Source organism: Leucoraja erinacea, chromosome 1 (assembly GCF_028641065.1).
Source record: "Leucoraja erinacea ecotype New England chromosome 1, Leri_hhj_1, whole genome shotgun sequence".
Taxonomy (NCBI): domain Eukaryota; kingdom Metazoa; phylum Chordata; class Chondrichthyes; order Rajiformes; family Rajidae; genus Leucoraja; species Leucoraja erinaceus.
In genome coordinates, this window is record NC_073377.1 from 114,754,533 (window position 1) to 114,768,714 (window position 14,182).

The 14,182-nt window shown below is 47.4% G+C and overlaps 1 protein-coding gene across 2 annotated transcripts in view; it reads left to right on the top strand.

Annotated features, from left to right (window-relative positions):
- Positions 1-14,182, top strand: part of fam13a (family with sequence similarity 13 member A) — a 229,745-nt gene that overhangs the window by 113,467 nt on the left and 102,096 nt on the right. For both annotated transcript variants that reach the window (XM_055641629.1, XM_055641636.1), the window contains exon 7: positions 10,037-10,209. In XM_055641629.1, the coding sequence (XP_055497604.1) occupies positions 10,037-10,209 (173 nt within the window). The remainder of the gene's footprint in view (positions 1-10,036; positions 10,210-14,182) is intronic.

The window sequence follows — 14,182 nt, forward strand, 5'->3', positions numbered from 1 at the left end:
GACCGTTTTATTTGTTATCATGTTGACCCAGTCTTCCCTGTTCTATTCGTATGCTCTGGATAATTGTGCATTGGGCCTCGCACAAAGATGTATAATATTCTGGTGCAAGGTCTGGTCAGGACTCTTTTTCAGACTGATAGAAGTAGGGTGTTAAGATCTGACAAAGGGTCCCAGATCCGAAATGTTTCTCCTTCCACAGCTGCTGCCTGACCAGCTGAGTATGTCTGGCATTTCCTGTTTTTGTTTCGGATTTCCAACATCTGCAGTGTCTTGATTTTTCATGAAACACCACTGCCTTGCCAAGTCAATTCCACCCTATCCCCTGTGTCCTACTTTTCAGGGTGTGTGTACTGACTGTTATGGACAAAAAAGTAACTGACTACACTTAAGCTAAGCACCAAGTGTTGGAGGAGCTCAGCGGGTCAGCCGGCATTTGAGGAGGGAATGGACAGACAAGGTTTCAGGTCGGGACCTTTTAATCTGATCAGTCTCAAGAAGGGTCCTGGGCCAAAACGTCTTCTATCCATTCCTTTCATGGATGCTGCCTGACCCGCTGAGTTCCTCCAACACTTTGTGCGTTTGCTCAAGATTCCAGCATCTGCAGCCTCTTATGTCTTCACTGGCAACACATATATTGGGCATAAGGTCTCAGCAAGAAGAAGAATCCCCTCTTTATCTCCTGAACAGAATAGGGGGATCGAGAACCAGACAACATAGGTTTGGGGTGAAGGGGGAAAGGTTTGATAGGAATCTTAGGGGTAACTTTTTCACACAAGAGGAGGTGGGTGTATGAAGCAAGCTGCCAGAGGAGGTAGTTGAGGCAGGTACCATTACAACGTTTAATAAACAAATGGATGGGTTTGGAGGGATATGGGCCAAGTGTAGGCGTAGTGTGGATGATGCATGTTGGTCGGTGTGGGCAAGTTGGTCCGAAGGGCCTATCTCCACGCAGTATGACTGTATGACTCTTTTAACATACAATTGTTCTTCAGTCTGAAGAAGGGTCCCGACCCGAAACGTCACCTAACCGTGTTCTCTAGAGATGATGCCTGACCTGCTGAGTTACTCCATCGCCTTTTGCTCTTTTGTGTAAACCAGCACCTGCAGTTCCTTGTACCCATACAATTGTTATTGCCCGTTTAAGGAAGAGATTTTGCAAACTGAACGAGTGCCAGAGATTTCTTGTTTTCCTTTAACCGCACTGATTTGTTAATCCCTTGCAGTTCCTCCCCCTCACTGCTACCGGACGCTAACAATGGAAGTGCAGAGTAGATTGAGTGCAGTTTGAACGTAAACAAGAGTGTTTTTGCCTTTCAAATTCAATGGGCTGCGAGTGGAACAAATAGAGCGAATGGGCCAGCTGGCAAAGGTTTGGTTCTGCTGCGTCCAGTTGGGCGTGCAGTAGAGTGGTGGCGTGGAACGATGAAGGAGCTTGCCCTGCGCTCTCTCAGCCTACACAACTGGCTTGGTTTGTCCAGACAGTGCATCAGTCACCCAGCTGCAGGTCCTCCTCTGCCCTCAAGCCTAAGGTTTGGACAAAGCCTCGCTACAGGAAACAAAGGTAGTCTCTTGATAATATCACGGCTCTTAATTCCTCAAAGACTGGGAGAGAAATGGTTTGCAGAGAGGTTGGCCATACAGAGGATGCACGTGAGTCTGAAGGAGGGTTTCGACCCAAAACGTCACCTGTACCTTGTCTCCAGAGATCCTTCCTGACTCGCCGAATTACTCTAGTATTTTCTGTCTATCTTCGATGTAAACCAGCATCTGCAGTTTCTTCCTACCCATGCAATTCATATAGATTAGTTTATTGTCACGTGCACCGAGGTACAATGAGAAACATATTTGTTGTATGTTATCCAGTCAGCAATGTAAAGATATTAGGATAAAGGGTATAATATTAGGGTATATAGTGCAAGTTAAAGACCTATATAGTCCAATTAAAGACAGTCCGAAGGTCTCCAAACTCTATTGTCATTGTCAGGACCCCTCTCTCACAGAATTTCAGTTGCTGCACTGCCTGAGAAGAAAGCTCCTGAATGTTGGAGATAAATAATAATGAAAAACGAATTTGTACCTCTTGCAAGAAAAGATTGAGAAGAGGGATGGAAGGTGAGATCCATTTGTTGTACAAAGTCCAAGTCTCAAGGCTGGTGACCAGCTTAAGGCAGCGTGAAGTAATCCTTTAAAACCGAGATGAGAAGAACTTTTTTCACACAGAGTGTGGTGTATCTCTGGAAATATGAGACCATGCGAGATAGACAGTCAAACCCTTTTCCGTGGGTGGAAATACCAAATACTCGAGGACCTTAAATGTCAAATACTAGAAGACTTTAAACTAGCTTTAAGGCGAGAGGGGCAAAGTTTAAAAGAGTTGCAGGTACAGGATACTGAGTTGGATGAGGGCCATGCAGCGCGTGGCTTGAGTAGTGGGTGCAGGCTAGGGGGCCGAAGAGACTTTTGGATAGGCACCTGGATATTTCTATGCTTCTATGTCGATCTAATGTGCAGGTAGATGACAGAGTTTGTGACAGTACAAAATATTAGCGATGGGGCCTGTTGTTCAGTGATATACAGAGTAGTGTGTTCTAAAATCAAAACTGTTTGAATTAAGATAAATGGCACGGCAGTTAGTGTGTGTGATTTGATGGACCTGACCTGGCAACGCTTTTCCGGATAGCCACTATCATCGGAGTGAAAAGTTGCCCCTCAGGTTCCTAGTAAATCTTTCCCCTCTAACCTTAAATGTAAGTCCGCTGGTTCTTGATTCCCCTACATTGGGCTAAAGATGAAGTATTCACGGGCAGGCCTTCATGATTTGTACATAATGATAATAAGAAGCTAATAATTGAAGACTCTATGCATAAACTCTATTGTCATTGTAGCTACCTACCAAACAATTTTGCCACTGCCTGAGCAGGATCTCCAATGTATCAGGAACTCTCTATGGTATAACGAATAATAAAAACGGCTAGAAAACTTGTCAAGCAGGAAGAGTGATCCGATGTTGGGGAGGTTCTACAAGGGATGCAGTCTCAGGAAAATACTGGGGAAAATCCTTTAAAATTTTGTTGTTAGAAAGATGAAAACTTTTACACCAGGGGTGGTGAACCTTTGAAAGGAATCTGAATCGTGAGCTTTCTTAGATGATTCATGAGCTTTACATCCTCCCACACTCTCCCTTGTCTAAAGCCCTACATTGCATGGAAACATAGAAATTAGGTGCAGGAGTAGGCCATTTGGCCCTTTGAGCCTGCACAGCCATTCAATATGATCAGGTACGGGATACTGAGTTGTAAGTTTCTATAAGATCCCCTCTGAATCGGTGCATTCTCGAAGAGTATAAACCTACTCCTATCCTAATTTCTATCTTTCTATGTAAAGTCATAATGTCCTGATTTCCCAGTAATCAGTTGTGTGAACAAAATATTGCTACTCCCTCTGTGGCAATCAGTGCAGAGTCAGAGTAGTCATGGCCTTTGGAGACCAAAACTGTTACGCAATACTTGTGGTGTGGTCTTGATGGACCTGTACAACTTTTCTGGGGCAGAACCTCCCTGCTCGATGTGCGATGAAATCCTTTTGCTGATGAATCTTCCGCAGGCAACGAGAGCTATAGATCTCTTCCAGGGCAGGCAGGTGTGTGTTGGTGATCTTCTGGGCTGCATTGATGACTCTCTGCAGAGACTTCTTGTCAGCTGCAGAACAGTTGCCATACTAAACCAGGATGCCATGTTTCAGGACACCCTAACGCACAACGGTAGAAAGACACCAGCATCCGTTCTGGCTTTTCTGAGTGATCTTAGGATGCACCTCCATACCTGATGCAGTCTCAGGAAAATACTGCAGAAAAGCCTTTCTGCTAAACATCTTGTTGTTAGAAAGATGATTCCGGGTTACACCAGGGGCAACGAGAACCTTTGAAAGGAATGCTGAATCGCGAGCTTTCTCAGATGATTCATGAGCTTTAGATCCTTCCCACACTCTCCCAGCCCTACATTATCATGGAAGCCACCCCAATGGCAGTAGCGCAGTGGGCAGAGCTGTTGCCTCACAGCTCCCGCAGCCCCAGCCCAGTACTGACCTCCGGTGCTGCCTGCGTGGAGTTTGCACGTTCTCCCTTTGACTGTGCAGGTTTACTGCATTGTCCATGCTGTCTCCTGGGCTCTGTGGATTAAAGGCTGAAATCACCTGCAGTAAGTTGTATAAAATTGGTTCATGCCAGATATGTCAATGCCTGATATGATGCTGTTAAACTGACCTCATCTGCCAGTACATAATTCATATCTCTTTATTCCTTACACTTCAATGGTTCTTTATTGTTACGTATGCACTGCACAGTGAAATTCTGGCACCCGTCACCATATTTTTGCTCCATTTACAAAAGTAAAAGTCCAATGTCCAGTTCACGTGCTGGATGTACTGGAGCCCCCTCCCCCGGATCCACGTAAGCCCAGGCAGCTGCATGGCCTCCTCCGTCTCTCTCGACCTGCCTGGCCCACCAACCGTCGTGTCTCTCCTCGTCCGACCACCTCTGTGTCCCAGGGTGCGCCTCCTGCAGCCGACCTTGATAGCGCTGGGGGCAATACCCTGGTCCCTCTCTTCGACTCACTTCCATCTGCCTATCTAAAAGCCTCTTAAACGCCACGATCAGACCTGCCTCTACCACCACGCCAGGCAATGTGTCCCAGGCACTCACCACTGTCTGTGTAAAAAAAATATTTTTAACATATTGCGTACAGATCACTGCAGTAATGTAATCAGTTTGCAAATGCATCAATGTGTGGGAATGTACATCTTGCTTTGAACAAGTCCAGTTTTTGTTCGACCTTTGCAACTTGCCCCGCACATGAACATGAATCTTTCCCTCTCTCACTTTATTGCTGTGCTCTCCAGTATTGGACACTTGCACCCTGAGAAAAAGGTTTTGACTGTCTACCCTATCTATGCCAGAGGGTAGTTGGAGGTTGGAGTTACCATGAACAATTATTGATAGATTAATAGATTAGTGCTTAATAAAGTGCTCTATTTGTCACATATGCAACTGTATATGTGACATTCATTTTACATATATTACACGTGTGGGCGCTGCCAATTTTGGCACCATTACTCAAAGTCCGGTCGGCCCGTGTGATCGATGTCGCGGAGCAGATCCTGCGAACTGATGTCCCTTTCCTCTCCTTGTCTGGCCATCTTTGTGTCCCGAGGGCGCCTCCTGCAGCCTACCTGCGAGTGCTGCAGGCATTACCCCTGTTCACCCTCCCCACCGGCCCATCCTCCTCGCGCCCGACTTTTTCAGCGGCTCCCACCCAGTCCCACCTTCCGACGAGCTCTGGCATTCAGAAGCATGCAGCAGATTGAGGGAGAGTGTATACTCGAGGGGTTAATTGGCCTGCTCTTATTCCAAACTATGTATTTGAAGGATAGGATCAAAATGCTTATAAATAGACACAAAATATTTTCCTGGTTGTGTCACAGTTATACCTGCATGGATAAATGCCTTTCTAACATGCACGCTTTAAACAGCTGTACAATTTCCCTTGGCAGCACATTGGGAGAATTTAGTCGGAACTTAAATTATTCTCCTAATGGCCTGTTGAATTATTGACCACCACAGTCTTGGTAAGGGGAAAGAGGGCAACTGTAACCAAAAGATGGTTTAAATAGCGTAAAGAAAGGGCAGGGATTCATACCTTTAGCAGATGGATCAAGGGGAGCTATATGGATAGGAGGGGTTTAGAAGGATATGGGCGAAATGCAAATAAATAGGACTGGCCCAGAATACTACCTTGGTTGGCATGGATAAGTTGGGCTGAAGCAGGGCTGCCAACATTGGGTGAGAGTTGGGAGTGAGAAATTGCGAGAGACCAAGCCCGAGGGAGTATAGCGACCGGGGAGGGAGGAGGGGAGGGAGGAGGGTGTCCCCCTCCCATTGGTACGGAACATTTGCATTTTTCAGCTTGAAATTGTGCAATATGGTGCATACTGTAGCGAGTCTTTTAACTTACACTTGAATGCAATATATATGCTTTAAATTGGATTGGAGCGTTTTTGAAAGGGGGGAGGCTGTGCGATCACTGATCACTGGCCTTGGGGGTACCCGGTGAGGGAGTGGAGCAACCGAGTGGGGAGAGGGTGTGGAAGAAGGGTGTCCCCCCTCCCAGGGTAGGAACTTTTTGAAATTTGATGTATTAAAATCATGTTTTAGTGCACTGTAGAAGTATGATTTCAATGTTTTTTGTATGAAGTATTTTTAAGAGGTAACTTTTTAAGGGGTAACTTTATCCACACAAAGGATGATGGGTGTATGGAACAAGCTGCCAGAGGAGGTAGTTGAGGCAGGGACCATCCCAACATTTAAGAAAAAGTTAGACTGATACATGGATAGGACAGGTTTGGAGGTATGGACCAAAAGCAGGTGGCGTAGCTGGGACATGTTGGCGGGTGTGGGCAAGTTGCACCGAAGGGCCTGTTTTCACACTGTATCACTCTATGACTACATTATACCTCCACCATGCATGAATGCTTCAAAATCAAGTGATCGAGTTTTATTGCCATATACTCAAGCATAGAAACATAGAAAATAGGTGCAGGAATAGGCCATCGGCCCTTCGAGCCAGCACTGCCATTCAATATGATCATGGCTATTCATCTAAAATCAGTACCTCTTTCCTGTTTTTTCCCCATATCCCTTGATGTCGTTAGCCCCAAGAACTAAATGTAACTCTCTCTTGAAAACATCCAGTGAATTGGCCTGCACTGCCTTCTGTGGCAGAGAATTCCACAGATTCACAACTCTCTGCGTGAAGAAAGTTTGTTCTCATCTCAGTCCTAACTGCCCCCCCCCTTTATTCTTAAACTGTGACCCATGGTTCTGAGCGCCCCCAACATCGGGAACATTTTTCCTGCCGTTACAGTAAGTGAAAATCTAGCAGGCAGGCAGGATGCTTTCACCAACCACCCCCATTTGAAGTCCACTATCTTCCACCGTAGCTATTCAGTGCTTGGTACTTACTTCCAGCAGCCACTGGTTGTCATCCAGGATGCACCGAGCTGCAGCCTGATCCATGCCGGTCACCTGGGTGAATTCGGCACAGAGACTCTCACGGCAGCGGCGCAATGCTTCGACGCCTCCGACGGCCCGGGACTCTTGCACTGAGGCTGCTCCATGGCCGGAGCTGCAGTGAGCGACTCGCCAGCCCGGCAAACACTCTCCAGCCCCGCTCCCCGTCCGCATCTGTCCCCGCCGCTGCTTCCGCTTCTAACACCCATGCAGTTGATATGAGTTTTGAAATTTTCGTTGATCACAGAATTTCTCACAACAGAGCGAGAGAAATTTGTGATCAGCGTGAGAATTTGGTGAAATGCGTGATTCTCACGCTCAATGCATGGGAGTTGGCAGCCCTGCCTCACTATCCCCCTCTCCCTCTCCCCCCCTCTCTCTGCCCCCCCTCTCTCTCCTCTCTCTCTCCCCTCTCTCCACCTCTCTTTCTCTCCCTCTCTCTCTCCCTCCCACCTCACTCTCATCCCTCTCTCTCTCTCTCTCTCTCTCTCCCCCTCTCTCTCTCTCTCTCCTTCTCTCTCTCTCTCTCTCTCTCTCTCTCCCTCTCTCCCTCTCTCTCTCTCTCCCTTCTTTCTCTCTCCCCTCTCTCTCTCCCTCTCTCTCTCTCCCTCTCTCTCTCTCCCTCTCTCTCCCACTCTCTCTCCCTCTCTCTCTCCCCTCTCTCTCCCCTCTCTCCTCTCCTCCTCTCTCTCTCTCTCCCTCTCTCTCTTCCCCCTCTCTCTCTCTTCCCTCTCTCTCTCTCCCTCTCTCTCCTCCTCTCTCTCTCTCCCTCTCCCCCTCTCTCCCCTCTCCCTCTCCCTCTCTCTCTCTCTCTCTCTCTTCTCTTTCTCTCTATCTCTCTCCCCTCTCTCTGTCGCCCCCCCTCTCTCTCTCTCTTTCTCCTCCTTCCCTCTCTCTCCCATCTCCCTCCCCTCCCTCCCTCCTATTCTCTCCTACCCTCTCCTCCCCCTCCACCCGCTCTCTCTTCCCTCATTCTTCCCTCTCACCCCTCTCTCTCTTCCCTCTCTCTCTCTTCCACCCCTCTCCCACCCTCTCCCTCTCTCTCTCTCTCCATTCATGCCCCCTCTGTCTCTCCCCCCCTCTCTCCTCTCACCCCCTCTCCCTCCCCCCACTGTCTCCCTGTCTCCTTCCCCTCTCTCTCTCTCCACCTCCCTTTGAGAGTCTGTCCCTTCGGCACAGAGACTCTCGTGGCAGCGGCAGCGGCACAACGCCTCCGACGGCTCCGCGGCCCGGGACACTCGTACTGTCCGTAATGCTCCATGGCCGGAGCTGCAGCGGCAGCGCAACCACTCGACAGCGCCGCAAACACATCGCAAGTCCCGGCTCCCCGCATCTGTTCCCGCCACTGGTTCTGCTCCCATCCCTCCCGTAGCCCCTGCTCGCCAACACCCGCGGATCATGCAGTTTATCCGGGTTTTGACATTTTCGTTGATCACAAAATTTCTCACCACTGAGCGTGAGAAATTTCTGATCAGCGTGAGGGCGTGAGAGTTTGCTTGAGGGCGTGAGTCTCACGCTCAAAGCGTGAGAGTTGGCAGCCCTGGCTGAAGGGCCTGTTTCCATGCTGTATAGCTGTATCTCTCTTTGACTCTCAGAAGTACAGATCTTATATTCTAGACAAAAGGTACAAGGATGATGTGAGATCTATGTGCTGAGAGTGGTTTTATTTCTGGGAATCACTGGCCCCCTGAATCAATCAGGGCTAGGATAGGATATGAAAGACAGTATTTCACGGAGCCTCAGTGAGAGAGTCATGTTCATAAGTTATAGGAGCAGAATTAGACCATTCCACCCATCGAGTCTACTCCGCCATTCAGTTATGGCTGATCTATCTTTCCCTCTCAACTTTATTCTCCTGCCTTCTCTCCATAACTCCTGACACCCGTACCAATCAAGAATCTGTCAATCTCTGCTGCAAAAATATCTATTTGATGTGGCCCTTGTGGCGGCCTCCATAGCTGTCGGTGGCAATGAATTCCACAGATTCAACATCTTCTGACTAAAGAAACTCCTCCTTATCTCCTTTTATTACATCCTCTGGTCCTACCGTCTCCCACTATTGGAAACATCTTCTCCACATCCACTCTATCCAGGCCTTTCACTTTTCAGTAAGTTTCAATGAGGTGTCCCCCTCATCCTTCTAAACTCCAGCGAGGGCAGGCCCAGTACCCAAACACCAATTGGCCATTTTGAGTGCTGTAATGAATCTATGGCTATGTTGCAAGATAGAAATATATAAAATGATGAGAAGCATAGATAGGGGAGCCGGAGAGTCTTTTTCCCCAGGATGGAAAAGTCAAAGACTAAAGGGCATAGCTTTAAGGGCCAAAGTTTAATTGATGTGTGTGGGGCAAGGCTTCACACAGAGTGGCAGGTGCCCGCAATGCACTGCCAAGGGTGGAGGTGGCAGATACATTAGTAGTGTTTAAGAGGCTTTTCAAAAGGCACATTGATTAGCAGGGAGTGGAGTATATGGATCACGTGCAGGCAGAGGAATTTAGGTTATCTCGGCATTATGTTCAACACAGAAATTGTGGGCCAAAGGCCGTGTTCATCTGCTGTACTTTTCCATATTCTATGGAATGTAGCCTAGAAGGACTCAAAGTGCAGTGGTCAGGTCAGGCAATAACTCTGGAGATGCGAGCAGTCTGAAGAAGGTTTCCGATCCGAAACGTCACCCATCCATTTTCTCCAGAGATGCTGCCTGACCCCACTGAGTTACTCCAACACTTTGTGTCCATCATCAGCATCTTTGGAGAACATGGATAGGTGATGTTTCAGGTCGAGACCCTTCTTCATACTCGAAACGTCACCTATCCATTTTCTCCAGAGGTGCTGCCTGACCCACAGAGTTACACCAACACTTTGTGTCCTTTTGTGTATTAACCCTCATCTTCATTTCAATGTTTATGCAATACAACCTGTTGGTTCAGAATGCTGTGTGTGTTAAGCAACACTGTCTCTCTGTTTCAGAACAGAAAGACAAGGCCCAAAGTCATCCCGGGAACCTTCCAGGTGCCTCAGCCGGAGCAGTCGAGCGGAGTTCCAGAGGCAACGCGAACTCCACCCATCAAGTGTGTCAGCGGAGTAGAGATGGAGTCTTCTGAGGAGCTTGCCTCCAGCATCAAGGACATGGAGATAAACAGGTTAGCCCTTCACTTGTTAAAAATACAGTGGTCAAATCATTCAAACAGCAATCCAAGGACCTGGACTAATTCTCCAGCAGTTCAAATCCTACCATGGCAGCTTGGGAATTTAAATTGTTTCTTCAGTAATCTGGAATGAAAAATGCTGTGTCTGGCATGGTGACTCTGATACTTACAGATCATGATTGGTAAACCCACAGTTCAGTGATATTCAGGAAATAGAAGTGGTCAGCCTTACCAAGTCCATATATTTAGACTTTAGAGATACAGCGCAGGAACAGGACAGACGATTGCAGGCACTATCGCAATGTTTAAAGAATCTTTTAGACAAGTACATGGATAGGACAGGTTTAGAGGGATATGGGCCAAACGCGGGCAGCTGGGACTAGTGTAGATGGGACATGTTGTTTGGTATGGGCAAGTTAAGCAGAAGGACTTGTTTCCGCAATGTATGACTATAACTCTAAGAAGTGCGAATCGTGAAGCCAGAGAAAAGAATATAGGTGAAAGGAGACCGTGGGAGGGGGGAATGGAAGAAATAGGTGATCATCCAGATGGGGCACAGGGAAGGTGGCGGAAAAAACCTGGTCGGAGGGGTTGCCTTCCTCCGAGCAGCGTCTTCGACCTGTCCTTGCGGCCTACCAGCGGGTCCTGGAGCGACGTTTCCCTGAGGGGACCTGGCCAGAAAGCTGACCCACTGAGTTACTCCAGCACTTTGTTTCTTTTTTTTTGTAATCCAGCATCTGCAGTTCCTTGTGTCTATAAAATAAAGTACATTGTTCCACCTTCAATTTGCCGTGGTGACTTGAAACACTCACATTAGGTTCCTTGCACTTTGAAGGATAAATATTGATCAGTTGCTTGCGTTGGAGAGGTATGTGTCGTTGCGGTGACAAGCCTACATTGTGCTTCCAACCCTGATTTCAAATAAGGCAGCAACCAGCAAGCTCCAACTTGTCCTTGGCTAGGTGGGTCAGGTTCAGGGCGTTTCTGTTGAACAGGTATTGTTTGTATGAAGAATGTTCAGGAGAGAGTAGAAGGGAGGGGGACAGAGGGGAAGGTGGCAGTCAGCTGTAAAACAAGTCTGGAACGGAGCCAAAGGATTAGATTAGACTTTATTAATCCCCTTATTCAGGGGAAATTCAGATGTCCTTGCAGCACACTAATAAAAATACAACATAGCATTCAAGAAGAAATTCAACACCAAAACATCCCCCCACAGTGGTTCCCACTGTGGGGGAAGGCACAAAGTCCAGTCCCCATCCTCTTGTCCACCCAAAGTCGGGCCTATTGAGGCCTCCACAGTCGCCGCCACGGCGCCCGATGTTCTCGCCGGGTGATGGTGCTCCGGCGTCGGGAGAACCCCCAGCGGCTTGGGGTGCCAGGAACGGCCGCCTTCCCACCGGAGACCGCGGCTTCCAAGCCAACAGACCGCGCCGGACGGAGCTCCACACACTGGCGATCTCGACGAGAGATCCCAGGCTCCGGGATGTAAAGTGCAGCGTCGCAGCTGGCCGCTCCGCAGAACCGCGGCTCCACAATGTTCTTATCGGCGGTCCCAGCATACTGGAGTTCCAGCGCGGCGACCCAGGAAAGGCATCGCCCGCTCCACGACAGCGCTCCAGCGCTGCGCCGCCGCCAAAGCCGATGTTCTGGCCAGGTCCCCTCAGGGAAACGTCGCTCCAGGACCCGCTGGTAGGCCGCAAGGACAGGTCGAAGACGCTGCTCGGAGGAAGGCAACCCCTCCGACCAGGTAGGGACTTGAAAAACAGTTTCCCCCTTCCCCCCCACCACCCTCCACACATAAAAAGATTCGGCCCCCTGACTGCACACTCAACGTACTAAAAATAATAAAAAAGAAGGGAAAAAAACGGACAGCTGCAGGACAGGCAGCCGTTCAGGACAGCGCCTCCTCCGGAAGCAACTTGCATTTACAATGCCCTCCATAATGTTTGGGACAAAGACCCATCATTTATTTATTTGCCTCTGTACTCCACAATTTGAGATTTGTAATAGAAAAAAAATCACATGTGGTTAAAGTACACATTGTCCGATTTTAATAAAGGGTATTTTTATACATTTTGGTTTCACCATGTAGGAATTACAGCAGTGTTTAGACATAGTCCCCCCATTTCAGGGCACCATAATGTTTGGGACACAGCAATATAATGTAAATGAAAGTAATTATGTTTAATATTTTGTTGCATATCCTTTACATTCAATGACTGCTTGAAGTCTGCAATTCATGGATATCACCAGTTGCTGGGTGTCTTCTCTGGTGATGCTCTGCCAGGCCTGTATTGCAGCCATCTTTAGCTTATGCTTGTTTTGGGGGCTAGTCCCCTTCCATTTTCTCTTCAGCATATAAAAGGCATGCTCAATTGGGTTCAGATCGAGTGATTGACTTGGCCACTCACAAATTGACAATTTTTAGCTATGAAAATCTCCTTTGTTGCTTTAGCAGTATGTTTGGGATCATTGTCTTGCTGTAGAATGAACCGCCGGCCAATGATTTTTAAGGCATTTGTTTGAACTTGAGCAGATAGGATGTGTCTATACACTTCAGAATTCGTTATGCTACTACCATCAGCAGTTGTTTCATTAATGAAGATAAGTGAGCCAGTACCTTCAGCAGCCATACATGCCCAGGCCATAACACCCCCACCACTGTGTTTCACAGATGAGGTGGTATGCTTTGGATCTTGGGCAGTTCCTTCACTCCTCAATATTTTGCTCTTTCCATCACTCTGATATGTAATCTTCGTCTCATCTGTCCACAAGACCTTTTTCCAGAACTGTGGTTTCTCTTTTAAGTACTTCTTGGCAAACTGTAACCTGGCCATCCTATTTTTGCAGCTAACCAGTGGTTTGCATCTTGCAGTGCAGCCTCTGTATTTCTGTTCATGAATTCTTCTGCGGACAGTGGTCATTGACAAATCCACACCCCTGACTCCTGAAGAGTGTTTCTGATCTGTTGGACAGGTGTTGAGGATTTTTCTTTATTATATAGAGAATTCTTCTGTCATCAGCGGCGGAGGGCTTCCTTGGCCTGCCAGTTCCTTTGCGATTAGTAAGCTCACCAGTGCTCTTTCTTCTTAATGATGTTCTAAACAGTTGATTTTGGTAAGCCTAAGGTTTGGCTGATGTCTCTAACAATTTTATTCTTGTTTCTCAGTCTCATAATGGCTTCTTTGACTTTCATTTGCACAACTTTGGTCCTCATGTTGATACACAGCAATAAAAGTTTCCAAAGGTGATGGAAAGACTGGAGGAAAGACTAGGTGCTGAGAGCTCTCTTATACCTGCATTAAGGGGGCATTTAAACACACCTGGGAGCACCTATGAAGCCATGTGTCCCAAACAGCTGTAATTTCTACATGGTGAAACCAAAATGTATAAAAATGTCCTTTAATAACATCTGACAATGTGCACTTTAACCACATGTGATTTTTTTCTATCACAAATCTCGTATTGTGAAGTACAGATGCAAATAAATAAATGATGGGTCTTTGTCCCAAACATTATGGAGGGCACTGTACATTGGCTGCTTTATAGGTAAGAATGTTCCACATAATGGGATACTGGTCGCCCACCAAATGCATGAACTAAGGGTAGCACAGTGGCACAGAGGTAGAGTTGCTGCCTTACAACGTCAGGGTCCCGGGTTCGATCCTGACCTCAGGTGCTGTTTGTACGGGGTTTGAACGTTTTCCCTGTGAACGTGTGGGTTTTCTCCGGTTATTCCAGTTTCCTCCTACATTCCAAAGCTATGCAGGTTTGTAGGTTAATTGCCTTCTGTAAATTGTCCGTCATGTATGGGTGATTGCTGGACGCTGTGGACTCAGTGGGCCGAAGGGCCTGTTTCCATATTGTATCTCCAAACTAAACTAAACTAGAGAGACTTAGCAATGTAGACAATCATTTGTGATGTTTTGTTTAAGAAGGAACTGCAGATGCTAGAAAATCGAAGGTA